This window comes from Protopterus annectens, chromosome 1.part2, assembly GCF_019279795.1.
Source record: "Protopterus annectens isolate FY-2018-M chromosome 1.part2, PAN1.0, whole genome shotgun sequence".
Taxonomy (NCBI): domain Eukaryota; kingdom Metazoa; phylum Chordata; order Ceratodontiformes; family Protopteridae; genus Protopterus; species Protopterus annectens.
The window spans coordinates 660,267,619-660,284,031 of NC_056727.1; the positions used below are offsets into that span (position 1 = coordinate 660,267,619).

The 16,413-nt window shown below is 40.1% G+C and overlaps 1 protein-coding gene across 1 annotated transcript in view; it reads right to left on the reverse strand.

Moving 5' to 3' along the window:
- Positions 1–16,413, reverse strand: part of LOC122790645 (solute carrier family 22 member 13-like) — a 367,537-nt gene that overhangs the window by 262,377 nt on the left and 88,747 nt on the right. The window contains exon 3 of the mRNA XM_044058173.1: positions 11,411–11,565. Within this exon, the coding sequence (XP_043914108.1) occupies positions 11,411–11,565 (155 nt within the window). The remainder of the gene's footprint in view (positions 1–11,410; positions 11,566–16,413) is intronic.

The window sequence follows — 16,413 nt, forward strand, 5'->3', positions numbered from 1 at the left end:
AGAGGTAGGGCTTCCTCTCAGGGCCCTGTTACTTCTAGGTCTTTGAGTTCTTCTACCCCTTCTGCTGGGGAGGGCAGGGGTCAGTCCTTTCGGAAACAAACCCAATGACCCGTGTCTTCAGCTGCCGGACTCTGCCTTGTTGGCAGCCCCTCTAGGAGGAAAACTGAGATTTTTCAAAAGGAATTGGCATTTGGTTACCCAAGACAAATGGGTATTGGACATAATAAATCGAGGCTACAAATTTTATTTTCACACATTCCCTCCTTTCAAAGGTATGCTGGATGTGCCTCGTCAGCAAAGACTGGAAGCTCAGACTCAAATTTCTTCTCTGCTTCTGTTGGAAGCAATACAGGAAGTACCTTCTGCAGAAAGAGGCACGGGGTTTTATTCCGTCTTTTCTTAGTGCCAAAGAAAGGAAATACTTGGAGACCAATTCTGGACTTGTCCATTCTAAATACCTTTCTGGAAATTCCAAAATTCAAGATGTTAACACTGCAACAGCTGTTACCTATGCTGGGCAAAGATCACTGGATGGTGACTCTGGATCTCAAAGAGGCCTATCTTCACATTCCTATCAGGCCCAGTTGCAGGAAATTCCTGAGGTTTCGGAATGGGAATTTGCATTATCAGTTCTCTGCATTGCCCTTTGGCTTGTCTACTGCTCCCAGGGTATTCACAAAAGTCCTGGCTCCAGTAATAGCTTTCCTCAGGCTAACAGGAATTCAAATTTATCCTTATCTGGACGACTGTTTGATTCTGGCTCAAGGCAAGCACGAACTTCTTCAACATCTGCAGTATGTAATGACGGTTTTAAGATGCCTAGGGTATTCTGTGAACGAAATAAAGTCCAGTCTAGTACCCTCACAAGAGATGTGTTTTCTGGGTGTGAAACTGAATACAGCTGCTCAGATGGCATTTCTTACCCCGGACAAACAAAGGAATCTTCATATATACTTCCAACAGCTTTCAGTAATGTCCAGGCTGACTGCAAGGACAGTCCTTCAAGCCTTGGGGTTCATGGCATCTTGCATTCTAGTACTTCCCAATGCCAAACTGCATATGAGGAAGTTACAATGGTATCTCAAGAGCGTTTGGACTCAACACTGCCACGATTTGGACACTGTCATTCGGATTCTACCTTGCATTCAGAGAGAATTTCTGTGGTGGGCTCAGGAATGTCACCTAAACAAGGGGCTCTCTGTGACCCAACCAGAGGCAAGTCAGATATTAACGACAGATGCCTCGGAGTCAGCCTGGGGAGCTCATTTCAGAGGAAAATGGATTCAAGACCTTTGGGCCCCAGAGCTACTTCACTTGCATATCAACATGAAAGAGATGCTGGCAGTTCAATTTGCTTTGGAAGGATTCAAAAGCCTACTTCAACCAGGACTGGTGTTGATTCGAACAGACAACACGACGGTCATGTGGTACATCAACAAGCAAGGGGGAACTCATTCTTACCCTCTTTGCAGACAAGCAATGCTGTTATGGGAAACTGCTTTGAATCTGCACATCACTCTTCGAGCACAGTTTCTGCCAGGAGCACAAAATTCTTTAGCAGATGTTCTGAGCAGACAGATTGTGGATCCTCACAAATGGAAATTGGACCCTCAGGTGTTTCTTCAGTTGACAATGGCTTGGGGAACTCCGGACATAGATCTGTTCGCTTCTCCTCTGAATTTCCAACTGCCACTGTTTTGCACAAGGCTATTTCATCCGAAAGCCTGGAAAATAGATGCACTATCCTTCAGTTGGAGCAACCTTCATGTGTATGCTTTTCCTCCTTTGCCTCTTCTTCCAAAGGTGCTGTTGAAAGTCAGGAGGGACAAACCTTGCATGATCCTTATAGCACCGGATTGGCCTCATCAGCATTGGTACCCTCTGTTGAGGAGCTTAATTCATGGAACACCTTGGCCATTACCACAGATTCCTCACTTATTGTCTCAGGAAAACAATCATTTTCTCAATGTCAGGGAGCAATCCCTACACCTGACAGCCTGGCGCATTCTGTTTTAGAGAAGGAGGACCTTCAGCTCCCTCAACAAGTTTTGGATGTTATTTTGGAAGCCAGGCGTCCTAGTACTCGAAAAGTTTATGCTGGTAAATGGAAGAGATTTTTTCTTTGGAGTTCAGCTAAAGGCTTTGATGTCGAATTGCCTAATTTGAGTTGTACATTGCAATATTTGACTGTTTTATTGGACAAGGGTTTGTCCTTTTCTTCTGTAAAAGTGCATGCTGCAGCTATTTCTGCTCACTATGATTGTGACCCTCCTTTATTTTCACATCCCTTAGTTAAACAGTTTCTTAGAGGGGCAAAGAATATCAGACCCCCACGGAGGGCTCCTACTCCTACCTGGGATCTTAATTTTGTTTTGGAAAAGCTGACTCTGCCTCCTTTTGAACCTGCAGCTACAGCTGAATTGCAGTTGTTGTCTTGGAAGACTGCTTTTTTGTTGGCTGTTACTTCTGCTAGAAGGGTATCTGAATTGCAGGCCCTCATGGCAGTGGAACCTTTTCTGATTTTTCACCAGGATAGAGTTTCCTTGTGTACTAATCCTACTTTTCTGCCTAAAGTGATTTCTAATGTGGCATTGAACCAATCTATACATTTGCCTACTTTTTATGCTAACCCCCAAAATGAAGGGGAAAAAGTTTTGCATTCTTTGGATGTACATAGGCAGTTGAGGTATTATTTGAGCAGAACCAAAGAGTTCAGAAGATCTCAACAATTATTTGTTTCTTTTGCTTTGACTTCACGAGGGAAAGCTGTCTCGAAACAAACTATTTCCAAGTGGATTAGCCATTGTATTGCTTTTTGTTACTCTCATCATGGAGAGGATGTTCCAGCTGGGATCAGGCCTCATTCTACTAGGGCTACGGCCACTTCTACTGCTTTTTTGAGAGGGGTAGCTACTAAAGACATTCTAGAAGCAGCTACTTGGAGTTCTGTACATACCTTTACAAAGCATTATCATTTACCTCTTTATTCTAGGTCTAGGGCTGGGTTTGCCACTGCAATCTTACAGGGCATGTCAGCAGCTCCTAATGCTATTTAGTTGACCAGCCTCCCTTTTTTTTTCCATTGCTCTGGGATTCTACCCATATGTAAGGACTGCAGCAATGGGAGACGAAGAACATAGTACAGTTTTGTACCTACCATAAATGTAGATGTTCGAGGATCTCCATTGCTGCAGTCCAATTTTCCCTCCCTCCTTCCCCCTTTTTTCTTTTTAGGTTGGGGTTTGGGTGGTGTTTTTTGCATTCTAACGTCTGAGGCAAGAAAGACTGAGGTTATGGCGTCGGTCATGCGCATTTGTACTGACACGTACTGACGTCAGTCTCGGGTGCCGATGACCGACGCCGGTTCTAGCCCTTTGGTATTCGGGCCGATGGTGGACAGCGGAATACCCATATGTAAGGACTGCAGCAATGGAGATCCTCGAACATCTACATTTATGGTAGGTACAAAACTGTACTTTTCCTGATATTTGTTTTAATCCTGCTTTGAGTCATAGGGTGCCAGTTAACTTTAAACTTCATAAAGTAAACTGCTTATGTGGCCCAAGCATATCTCTCAACCATACCGAATTGACCATTTTTTACTGTTTTTGAGGTCCAAATAATGGGGTGCCACGATTTCTGAGTGGCACCCCTTAAATTCCAAATTTCCCAGCTTTTTTTATTTTTAAATTTTTTTTTCGCTTTTTTTGAGCTGACATCATCATGTGCGTGATGATGTCAGCTCCATGAGCAGCCTGCCAGTCTGTCGGAATTGAGCTTAAGGGCTCAACATAGCATGCGTGTGAGTATTTCCGGCTCTACTCCAGCCAAGCCATGAGTTTTCATCATGGATGGTGGTTCTTCCAGCCCAGGAACAAGCAAGCAGGAATGCATTTTATTCTTATGCTGCTGACTGTTCGGACTTTAGGAACAACGCGGAATCTATTTTATTATTATGCTTCTGTTCAGACTTCATGAACAGAACAGAGGTATTTTTATTTTATGCAGTGCTGAGAAGGACAGAACAAGGTAACATGCTGTTTGGAGGTATTTATTTAATATGTTTTATTTATTTATTTATTTATTGCAGTTGGTTTGCCAGGATAGTCCATTGGGCCTTGAAGAACCCGTTTTCAATGGAGTCCTGGGGAGAAAAGCTCCAAAACAGAAAATAGATATACATTAACATTTGCTCCAAAACAGAAAATAGATATACATTAACATTTGATAGTAATTTCTAGATACAATGAACTAGCAAAACATAATGATAGCATAATTTAAACAGTACAAGCATTGGTACAATCAATTGAAGGAACCGAATACAAACACATAAATGCAGTTTAAAGAACACACATAGTAGGTGAATAAGGTAGATTATGTTATTAAAGGGCATTTAGTAGAGTTGGTTATGAGGGGTGAGAGCAAGAGCATTCCCATTTAGATGCTAGATGTGAGAAAAGTGACTTTTTGAAGGTAGAGTGGTTAGAGGTAATGCGGATGTTAGGTGGTAGAGAGTTCCAGAGGCGAGCGAGGCTGAAGGAAAGCAGGTTCTTGCCTGGGGGACGAGTCGGTTTGTGCACTTCTAGTAAATTTTGGTTATTAGACCTTAGCACTCTGTTTGGTAGGTGCATTTTAAGGGCAGGAGCAAGGGAGGGACACTTGGAGGGGTTTAGGATTAGCTTATGGGCTAAAGTTAGTTGAGTATAAGTAAGATAGTTGGGAAGTTCTAACCATTTTAGTTTATGGAGGGAGAGACAATGGTGAGTGGAAGACCTTTGAGCGGTGGCGAATTTAGCAATTTTATTATAGCATGAAGTGAGCTGTGTTTTTAATGAGGACTGAAGATTAGTAAGTAGTGGAGCACCATATAGAAGGGATGGGATGAGAAAGGAAGTAGCTAGAGTGGTTCTAGTGGTGGATGTAAGGTAGTCCTTTTGTCTATACAGCATGCCAATTTTTGATGTGTTTTTGATGTTTTTTTGTAAGTGGGAATTGAATTTTAGTTGGTTGTCGATCTGAACTCCGAGTAGTTTGGTGTCTGATACTATTTCGAGAGGTAAGTTATTTTGACTGGTAATTAAGAATGAGTTCATGTTGGGGGGAATGAGTTTGGAAGGGTAAATAACATTAATTTGGTTTTGGTGGCATTAAGAGCTAGATGATTGCTAAGCATCCATTGCTCTGTGGAAGAAAAGGCATCTTGAGTAAGTTTTTGTAGAGTGGGGATGGAAGAGGCAGAGCAGATGATAGTAGAATCATCAGCATATTGGATGATGCTGGAGAAAGGGATAGCTTTGTGGAAGTCATTAATAAAGATATTGAAGAGTAGAGGACCCAGTATAGAGCCTTGTGGAACTCCGGTAGGGGTGGTTAGAAAGGAGGAGGTTGCTTTTTTCCACTTTACAGCTTGATTTCTGTTGGAAAGATAGCTAGAGAACCAGTTCAAAGAGGAGGAGGATAGGTAGAGTTTGGAGAGTTTAGTTAAGAGCAGGGTATGAGAGATAGTATCGAAAGCTTTAGAAAGATCAAGGAGTATGGTAGAAACGATTTGTCCTGAGTCACGGGCTTTATTGATTGTTTCAAGGAAGGAGAGAAGGGCAGTCATGGTGCTCTGATTAGGTCTGAAACCGTGTTGTGTGGGGGTGATAAGATTATTGTCAAGGAGATGAGGGAGGAGTTGGAGTTGTACACATTTTTCAAGGATTTTTGCAATGGGGGACAGGATGGCTATGGGACGGAAATTGGTAATGCTGTTATTGTTACCACCTTTGTGTAGTGGTATGATATATGCTTGTTTCCAAATTTGGGGAACTGAGCCTTCTTGAAGGGAGCGGTTAATTAAGATGCTGATGGGATAGGCAAGACTTTCTGCAGCGATGCTAAGAAAGTAAGAAGGGATATTATCAGGAGCATTGGTACATGGTTTCAATTTCTGAAGGAGTTTCTTAATGGTAGCAGTAGGTATGGGATTTAAAGTGAAAAGAGTGCAGTTATGGGGTGTTGAATGTTGGGGTGGTATAGATGAGGATGGAATTTGTGCAGAAAGGGGTATAGTGGGATTAGTGGGTGTAGAGTAGGGTGTGGATGAAGAGATACTGGGGGTTGGTGTAGGGGTGTTAGATGTAGTGGAGGAAATAGAGAAAGAGGAGGTTAGTTTGGAAATAGAGTCAATAAAGAAGGAATTGAATTGGGTAGCTAAATCTAGTTCTGGAGCATTAGGATCTGGGTTTGGAGTATCTGGTTTACTGGGGTGGAGGAGAGTGGAGATTCCTTTCCAGAATTTTTGAGGGTTGTTTTTGTTTTGGTTTTGGAGAGTAGAGTAGTAATTTTGTCTATCAGAGGAGATGTGTTTCTTAACTTTATTGCGGAGCATTTTATATTCGTTAAGGAGTGGGGTTGCCTTATGTTTTTGAAAACGTGCCCATGCTTTGTCTCTTTGTCTCATGGTAGAAAGAGTGGTTTTAGATAGCCAAGGGGCTGTGTTAGTTTTTATTCTCTTAGTCCGTAGGGGAGCTTGAGAATCAAGTATTTTTAAGAATGTTGAGTTAAAATATGAGACAGCATTGTCTAGAGGTAGTGTTTTCAGACAGGTCCAATTTACTGCTTTTAGAGAGTTTGAAAAGGTTGTTGGGTTGAACTTTTTTCGGTCACGGATAGTAATGATGTTGTGGGTCCGTTGAAGGATAGTGGGAAGTCGGTGTGTAAAAGTGGGTAGGTGATCACCTAGAGGGTCGGGAAGGATGCCGCTGTTGGTGAAATAGTGGGGATGAGAGACTAGAATCCAGTCCAGTATGCTCCCATTTGAGGGGGTTTTGGCAGGGTGAGTGGGTAAGTTGACTAGTTGAGAGAAATTGTAGAGGTTGATATTGGTGGTGTTTGCAGGAGCCTGGATAAGGGCCCAGTTAATGTTTACATCACCAAGGATTATGGTTTCGTTACTAATGTTGCTGGAAAGCCAACAGAGTATAAGTTCAAGTGTAGAGATATTATCCCCTGGTGGGATATAGAGGAAGCTATATATATGTGCTTGTGATTATTGATCTGTAATAGAGTAAGGAGAAGTTCAGCGTTGTTAAATTGTGGGATAGGTTTGTTGTAGGGTGTAACTACTAGGGAGGAGGAATATATGAGAGCAACTCCTCCGCCTTTTTGAGAGGTCTATCCTTTCTTATAATGGAGTAGTTAGGGGGAATAATTTCAGAGTCCTTAATATGAGGCTTTAGCCAGGTTTCAGAGATAGTCAAGATGTCAGGTTTATTGTGCATTAGCCAAGCATGAAGGTTTGGGACTTTGTTAACGATACTTTGTGGATTTAAGGAAGTGAATAATAAGGATTTAGTAGTGGTGGATATAGTGGCAGGGCCTGGGTTGGGATGGATGTCACCTGATAAGAGAGTACCAATTAGGTATGCTATATAATAGTTTAGGCGGATAGATAGCAGGGTTGTGAGATTGGGATTTGTGGTAAAATGGGTGTTTTTATTGGTAGTTATGGGAATGGATATTGTGTGATGGGAGATAAGTCTATATCGATAAAGAAGGAGGTTGTCTGAGGGATATAAATGGGGGGAAATAAGTGAGTATGATTGTGATTGAGGTGAGTTGTGGTGGTTAGTTATGTGAAAGGATTTAAAGGTGAAGGAGGTAGTGGGCTGAGAGAGATAGTGGAGGTAGGATAAGGAGAAGAGAAGTAGTAGTGAAAGGGTGATGAAGGAGTATTTACAGAGCATGATGTGGAAGAGTAACAGTAGAGCAGTAATAGAAGTGGTATAGTATGTTATATAGGAGATAGTTATGTGTAGAGAAGGTGAAAGTTATTTTAGAAATAGGGAGAGTAGTATTAGCTATAGAAAATAGGGAGAGTAGTATTAGTTATAGAGGGGTGTGATCTAGAGGAGAGACTGGAGTATGTTTTGTTAATAGGTTGAATTAGGGGGTGGAGTGACAGTTGATTTTGGCGGGAAAAGAAGGGAAGGTATGGTGGGAGGAGTGATCACTGATTGGGGTAGAATGGAAGTGGGAGTGGTGTTGGAGGGATAAATGTAGGCGTGCTGGGGGCGGGTGGGAATTGGGGGCAGGGTAGGGGAGCGGAGTGAGCCCGCAGGGCGAACGGAGCGGGAAGAGCCAGAGAGGATGGAGAGGCTCGAGAAACAATCAGTAGAATGTAGTTGCAGTGGGGTGAGTATGCAGAGGGGTATATAGAGGGGACCTAGATACTTGTGAAGAGTTGGTATAAGAGAATGGGAGCAGGAGTGAAAAAAGGAAAGATTAGAGGTGTAGAGAGACTAAGAGTATAGGAGAGATAGGGTGACAAGAAGAACTGTTATAGCTCAGTGAGAATAAAAAGGTGAGTAAAATAAGTCTATTCAGGCAAGGGAGGATGCCACCTAGTGGACAAAAGCAGAAATGCACCTTAATCCACAATGTTAATCAGCCATGGTGGTGCAGTGGTTAGCATTGCCGTCTCACAGCAAGAGGTTCTCTGGTTTGATCCTCGGCTGGGGTGCCTTCTGTGTGAAGTCTGCATGTTCTCTCTGTGATTGCGTGGGTGTGCTCTGATTTCATCCCAAAGACCTGCTGTAGGTAGATTGGACACTCTAAATTGGCCCTAGGTGTGAGTGTGTGCATGTGTGTGCCTTCTGTGGAAGGTTGGGTGCCAGGCTGAAAACTCAACAGTACTGCTAATCATGAGCAGACAGGTGATCCGCTGTGGTGACCCCTAACTGGGAAAAGCCAGAAGAAGTTTGTTAATCATGGTTCTTATGCTTCAGAAACGGAGGTAGTTTATTATTCTTTAGAAACAGAGGTAGTTTATTATGCTTCAGAAACGGAGCCTCTGTTTCTGAAGTACAATAAACTACCTCCATTTCTGAAGCATAATAAGCTACCTCCATTATAGAGGTAGTTTATTATACTTCAGAAACGTTTTTAAACTGGCAAATACTGTTACAGTTGGGTTATAGGGGTCTCGTGTTTCATTTTATCTGTTTCTTAAAGGTCCCTCTTGGTTTTTGTTCTGTAGCTGTTGCCTTTTCTCATTACTACTCAAAGGCTAATCTAGTAAATGTGGAACTGACGCCATCTTTACTGAGCTTGATTCTCTCTGGCTACCTCTGTTTACGCGGCAGGCTGACCTACAGGTGGTAATGGTGAAATTCCTACAGGTGGTAATGGTGAAATTCCTCGTGCGTCAGTGGCCTGATGAAGAAGGTGCCAAGGAACATAATGGCAGTCTCTTCTTTACACAGAAACAGATTTCTGTGTGCACCAGTAGTGATGTCCTTTGTGGGGAAAGATCTTCCTTCAAGTTGATGTGACCAGGCAGTTGGTGTATACATGTTAAAGGGTGCAGGAGGGCTTACCCCCTTGCAAAAGCACTTGCACTTAAGTTTTTATCCTTTCTGTCTTGTAAGAATTATTTCTTGGGATTGTGGATTTTGGTGTTTCATGTGTTAAAAAGTTCAGTTTTCAGCTGAATAAGCAGAAAATGAAAATGCAGCACTTGAATCTGATTGTTACTGTGCTTAGAGATAGTAACGGTGCCAACATTTCATTTCTAGGTCATTTCAGTACTGTTGCAGCTTTTAGAGATAGTAATAGTGCAACATTTCATTTCTAGGTCATTTCAGTACTGTTGCAGCTTTTAGAGATAGTAATGGTGCCAACATTTCATTTCTAGGTCATTTCAGTACTGTTGCAGCTCACACATTTTTCATTGCCATAGACTGCATTACTTCACCTGCTTATTCAACACCAGAGGTCTTCACTTCAGTAAGAACTTTTTCTTCTTCACCCAGGACAATCAACTCATTGTGCTTGTGGTTAAATGCACTGATTATGTTTTATTTATTTATTCTGTTAAGTCTGAACAGTCTTCAGTCCTGATTACACAGTTCTGTGGTGAGTACATGTACCAACAATCTTCAGTCCTCATTACACAGTTCTGTGGTGAGTACATGTACCATATTATGTCTGTTTTCTAGAACACAACACGGGGTATTCTAATCATGTGCTGTGGTGTTATGCTAACATTCAGAAGCACTGTTTTATTATTATACTGCATGTTCAAACTCGAGCTGTGCTATGCCACTGATTAGACGCCTATAAACAGACTCTACAACAGTTACTGTGTACTTTCTCAGCCTGGTTGGACTACATGAGAGTTGGGACCAGCACTTCCCAACAGATGATCATGACCTTCTGTCTGTCTGTATGTATGAGGAATACCTGATATCAGAAGTTTCCAGAATAAACTGCTGGAAGAGCTAAAGGCTAATGTATGTCCCCCAACACCTTCTCTTGACCTGTTTGTTTTAGAGTATGATTTTTGTATTTTTACTTAAATTCTATTAGTAGAATTTGTGTGATTGGTTAGTTTTTCAATTATCTTGCTGATTCACTTTAACTTAAATACTACAGTCTGCCTCTGTTAATATCTTCTCTTGCGTGCATGTGTGTGTGTGTGTGTGTGTGTGTGTGTGTGTGTGTGTGTGTGTGTGTGTGACTGAGACCTGCAAATTGCAGTTATGCCTCTGACTTTGCATAAACATAAACACAAAGAGTTAAGAGGCACTGTGTTTGAAAGTTGATAACCCACAATTCCATTGGAGTGGGTGGGGTTACATAATTATGTAAGCAATTTTTATGTTAATCAGCGTACATATTTGTACCTATTTTTCATGGCCTTTGTCCAGATTTTTGATGTTTCCAGGTTGAGAGGTATGGGCCCAGGCCATAAATATAAATCAGTTAAGACATGCTTAGAAAAGGCAACTGGGAGGAAATGTGAATGAACTGCATGTGCAGTCATGCAGGGAAAAGCTCTGCTTTAACAAACGCACGACTATCAACACTCAAAAATCATATCATCTGAAACTTATACTAGCTTATACATAGTACATCTGAGATAGTGTCTGGATCTGTGGCAGTGACACTTTTCAGAACACCATTTTTAATGGATTATTTTACTAAATGGGGTGTGGATGCTAAGGTTATACCAATCAAGCACAGCTGCTGCAGTGAGAAGAAATTTATAAAAACAGTCTTCTTTGAATTGAAAGGAAACAGGCAGTGCATAGAAAAATTTGTGGGAAAGAGGTCACATAGGCAGTTTAACTTTCAAAAGCTTTCATACAAATTAGTGTGTGAAGAACTGCCGATCAAATTTATAGAGAGGAAATGAAGAGTAGAAATAACCAAAATAAAGGAAGCAGTGCAAGAACTGATCCAGGTAAGAGTATGAAAATACAAATACAAAGGAAGACATGCCTGTTTCTTGAGAGGTGAATGCTGAGACAGAGACTTGTGAACAGGGATAGAACTTTAGTGTATGCTTCACAAAATATGGTAAGTAAAGCAAATGCACTCTAAAGTATGCAAAGCAGATGGCTTACATAATAAATTAACTTACCTAGTGTAAAGGTATTGATTGCGGCCCCCAGAATTATGGTCCCCATTAAATAACGCATGATGACATAAACATAAAAGTTGGGTGCATAGGCTGTTATCAGTCCAATTACTGCCTGTAGTGGCAAGCAAACAAGGATTATGATTCTCCGTCCATACCTAGAGAAAAGAAAGTAATATAAAATAACAGTCTACATGCTAATATGCATTTTTTTCTGATTAATGGTTCTCAGCCAGATCTGTGAAAACATAAGACTGCCTATGTTTTCCCTGGTAATAAATTACAGATGATAAATACAACTGCACTGCAAAAAACATATCAACAAAATGCACTGCTCTCTAGTTTCATCATTTGTGAAGAGATAGGATATGGCATATAATTCCAGAAAGACAATAAATTATTTGTTATTGATTGACATATACCGTCAGTCTTAATAGTCAAATATTTGGCAATTTCCTTACATTTTATGAAAACACAAGATTATTTTAAACATGAATGGATTGTGGTACACTAAAATCCCAATTTACATGTTTTAAATAATTATTGTAACTCGTTTTTGTCTTCTTTCATCCCTCATCATAATACAGCCATCAAAGCAATAACCATTTATGGAGCATGATGACCAGGATATGGTCTACCTTTATAATTGATGACAGACTTGATGCGAGTAGTGACCCCTTGTCTTTTTTTGTCAGACAGTCACCCATATCTCTTTTAAATGGTTTTGAATTAAAACATTCCGTTTAAGCATACTTTAATTTTAATGTAACTAACCTGACTGTTTTGAACATATTTGGAAAAAAATGGTTATGAAAGTTAGTGTGTAACCAGCTTGGACAGCTTAGTCTGCCTCTCATGAGTTCCCCTATACCCATGTGTAATGATGACTCCTTCCCTCTTATTCATTGGCAATCTGCTAGCTATGTACAGGTCCCCTCTTCTCCCTATTTCCTCAGCAGTGATGTACTTTCAGTTTGCTAACCAAATCTTCATGTTCTTAGTATTAGTAGAAGGTCTGCAAACATTTCAAATGTGGTGGCCTTACATCCACTGATTTCTATAGTATATTCAGTCCCACTTTCATCTGTCTTCTTCCTGTATTGTATAAATTTTCTTCTGCGCAATTCTGGTGTGAATCAATAACAAGCAAACAAACATTCTTTAACTTTGGCATAATTTAAGCCAGGGGTGTCCAACCCTTTTGTATGAGGGCCATTTACCGTACTGAGAGTGGTTCAGGGGCCACATTTCCATACTGAAAATCTATCTTCTTTTTATACACTCCACAACCAGTGGTGCAACTCCAGCATGGAATACAAAACAAAAACACTTCTGGTTTCAGAATCACTTCTTTATTATTGCCAGACTAAAAACAAGCATACAACTTAAACATTTACTAATAGTATCCTTGCTACAGTAGCAAAAATGTTACAAATGCACCTATTAGTTTTAAAAATGTTGTAACTATGCTAATCCAGGTGATATTTTACCAAGAAGTGTACAACAAAAGTCAAAAAGTCAGAGTAAAAAGCTGTAGTGTACCAACAGCCACAATGATGCAGTTTTCCTTACAAGACTGAGTACCGACATATACAATGTAACCTCATTGCTGCCCCCATCCCAAACAAGCCTTATTAATGATCTGTATACCCATGACAAAAAAGGCTCAGTTTTGCATTTCAGTTGCCAGTCAAGGTAAAATACACTGCGGACTGCATCCTACGTTTTACTAGTAAGTAACTTTACCAATTCAACCACACCACTCAAACAAGAAAACTTTCATCAGGTGGGTAAACACTGATGAGGATACCAGCTGTAATTCATTAATGGACAGTCTTCTGTACTCTAGCAAGTTTGGAGTAATTTCAGTAGTCCAGTTGTGGGGTTTGTGTAAAGTTTTTGGCTCGATTTTGGGTTTTTCCACTTGAAATGAGGCCAGAAATTAACGATTAACCACGTAAACCCCACAATTATTACAGACTAAAAAACTGGCAATCTGACCTTAAGACAAGTGAACCAAACCACCACAGTTTAATTACCTTTTTTATTGTAACTATAAAAGTCAGCAAAGGTAGAAAAATGGAGTATTACAGTAGATAGAAAGAATGCCACCTCTTCATAATTACAAAACTGAACATCAACACAAATAGAGAAAATCAAAGTCATCATCAACACAAGCAGAGAAAATTGAACTGAACAGCTAAAAAGAACTGAACATCAGTGGAAAAGGAAAAAAAGAACCGAGCATCAGCCATTATTCACTTACTACAGGTATACAATTTCCAAGAAAACCACACATTTCACAATGAACAGACTAAGAAAAATAGAATCAGGGTATCAGTAATATCATTATCAGACATACACTGACACCCATTGCACCTCCCAAACATATGCACCAATTACAGACACATTATTAACTATGTACAGCTATGATCTATATATGTATGTATATATGTGGGCATGTATATTCATTTATTGCATTTGTTTACAAGGGTAGTCAGACTGGGCAAGAAACCCATTTTCAGTGGAAGACTTGGGAGAAAAGCTCCACTCAAAATTATCCTGATTACTTACATTGACAATAACAAGTACAGTATATAACACAATGCAATGACAACATGGGAAACACAGTAGGAATGCAAACATGGGTCCAACAGTATTATACAAATGTGCAAAAATAGTGTAGAATAATATTATACAAAGATACAGATATACTCTGATATTTTACACACACATTTGTTTTTATGTAATACTTTGTCATAGAGAAGTGGTGGATTAGTTGTGCATCTTATAATTAGCTTAATTTAGGAGATTCCTGGAATAGAACAACATCAGAACAGTATACTAACTATGGTCGGGGATTATCAACTATGTGGGAAGGATACAATAGCTACTTAGGAGTGGTTAGTAACAGGAGGTGAGTCTAAAGATGTTAATGCAGTAGAATTTAAGTACTGCAGCAAGCTACATGAGATGAGAGATATGATGTCTATAAGTAGAAGTTAGATGTGAAGATTAAGGTAGATGTGAAGGTTAAGATAGCTGTTAAGATTAAGGCAGATGTGAAGGTTAAGGTAGCTGTGAAGATTAAGCTGTAGTGGAGGTCAGAGATGTGAGCTTAGGCTTAGGTATGTGTATCTAGGGTTCCTATCACGTCATCGAACTTTTACAAGTTCAAACCACATATGGTCGAGACCATATGTTCGAATTAGTAAAAGTTTGAGTGTGTGAATGGAAATCTCCATAGGCGGAAGTTTCCATTCTGTTCAATGTGGTGCGATCTTGGAGTTGGTATATTTAAGTAGTGGGGGTGTGGGGGGTACAGGGGGGCTTGCCCCCTTGCTTACAACAGTTTATTTTGCTGTCCATTGTTTTTTTTTTTTTTAGGTAGTTGAAGTTATGTAACTTTGAACATAATGGTTCGACTATTAGGTGCTCGAAGTTACGTAACTTCGACTATGTGATATAGACCCTGTATCTACACAAACATACACTCTCTCTCCCTCTATATACTGTACCTATCTAGCTATCAATCAGTATAGACATATGCACAAACTTAGCTTTGTTTTTATAAAGCTTGCCTACCTCATTATGAGCATGTAATTTTGTGTTTCTACCTGTAATTGCTTTCATAATTTTTTTACTTTAGTTGTACCCTGGAGGAAGTTATTGCTTTGTTAGGTTTGACTCATGTAGCTCTCTGGATTTCAGCCAACTTTTCATATTCTCTGAGGGTAGCCACAGGCGTGTTTTGTCCTTGTAGCTAGTGTCAATTTGAAACAAGTTTCTCAGTGTTTGCAGCCAGCTGGAAAAGATTTATCAGCTGTTGTCATACCAGAAAATCTTCTGAATGGTTTGCTTGATTGTAAAAGCATAAAATGCAAATGATGTCATATAGAAAGATATGGTAACATCATTTTAAATGCAGTTTGATTATAGTACTAATGAAATATTAAGATTAGGTTTTAGATGACTTTCCACAATGTTGCATATTGTTGAATGATGGTACCAGTTCTGGTGGAGATAAAACCCTGGAGTGGTAAGTTTAATAAATCAGTCAGTCAAAGGGAATATGAGTCAAAAGGATTATACATCTCCATACCTTTTCTTATTTTAATGGCACCACTTAAATAAGTATGCCAGTTCAAGATCAAAGGCACATTCCAAGCACTTTGCTCTTGTGAAGACTATTAAAAATGCCATTTTGGAAGAATGGCCTCTACTGATCTTGCATTCCACTGACAGACTCCTCCTATCAATCCCTCAAACCATGACTAGAATGCTATCTCTGACCCTTCTTATAGAAAGGCAGGTTTCCTCTATCCAGAGGAGACCTGCCAGATGGCAACTTAACTTAGGTAGTTGACCAGAGTAGGTCAGATGACTTGCTTTTTTTTTTTAATTGATCTACACTTTGTTGGCAGGATTAGTCTACCTAGGCCAATGGCCTCTTTTCAGGGGAGACCCAAGGTTGTGTTCATACTAACTTGCAGAAATTTGTCTGGAACACCGGAGAACTTCCCCCCACACATAAAAAGAATGGTTCTTCTGATTCTAGCACAGTGGTGACTGGAAGAACAGCACTCAAAAAAATCCCAGATGGTGGATAGCAAAGAGGCAAATGACTGTGCAATGTCTGAGGCTGTCCAAGATTCTGAGGAGCTGTTTCAGCAACATTTGTTGTTTCATCAGTAGCAAATGCTCAAAATAATGATGGATATGTTATTACAACCCTCCAGTCAGGAGGGTTGTGGGATGATATTTTGGGTTAACTGCTGTTGCAGAGCAAGTTGGAGAATGGAGAAGATGTTTCATGGAGTGAAATTATGGACCAAATCCAACTGGAGGAATTGAAAGCCATTTTAAAAAAAGATTGCAAGAAAAATAAATATTATGCTGAAACTGTTAAGGAAACTGAAGGGAAAGTGATAAGAGATGAACAGAGGAAACAAATTGTTAATAATCAAAGGAAATTCATGGTAAGAATTCAGAACAAAGACAAAAAA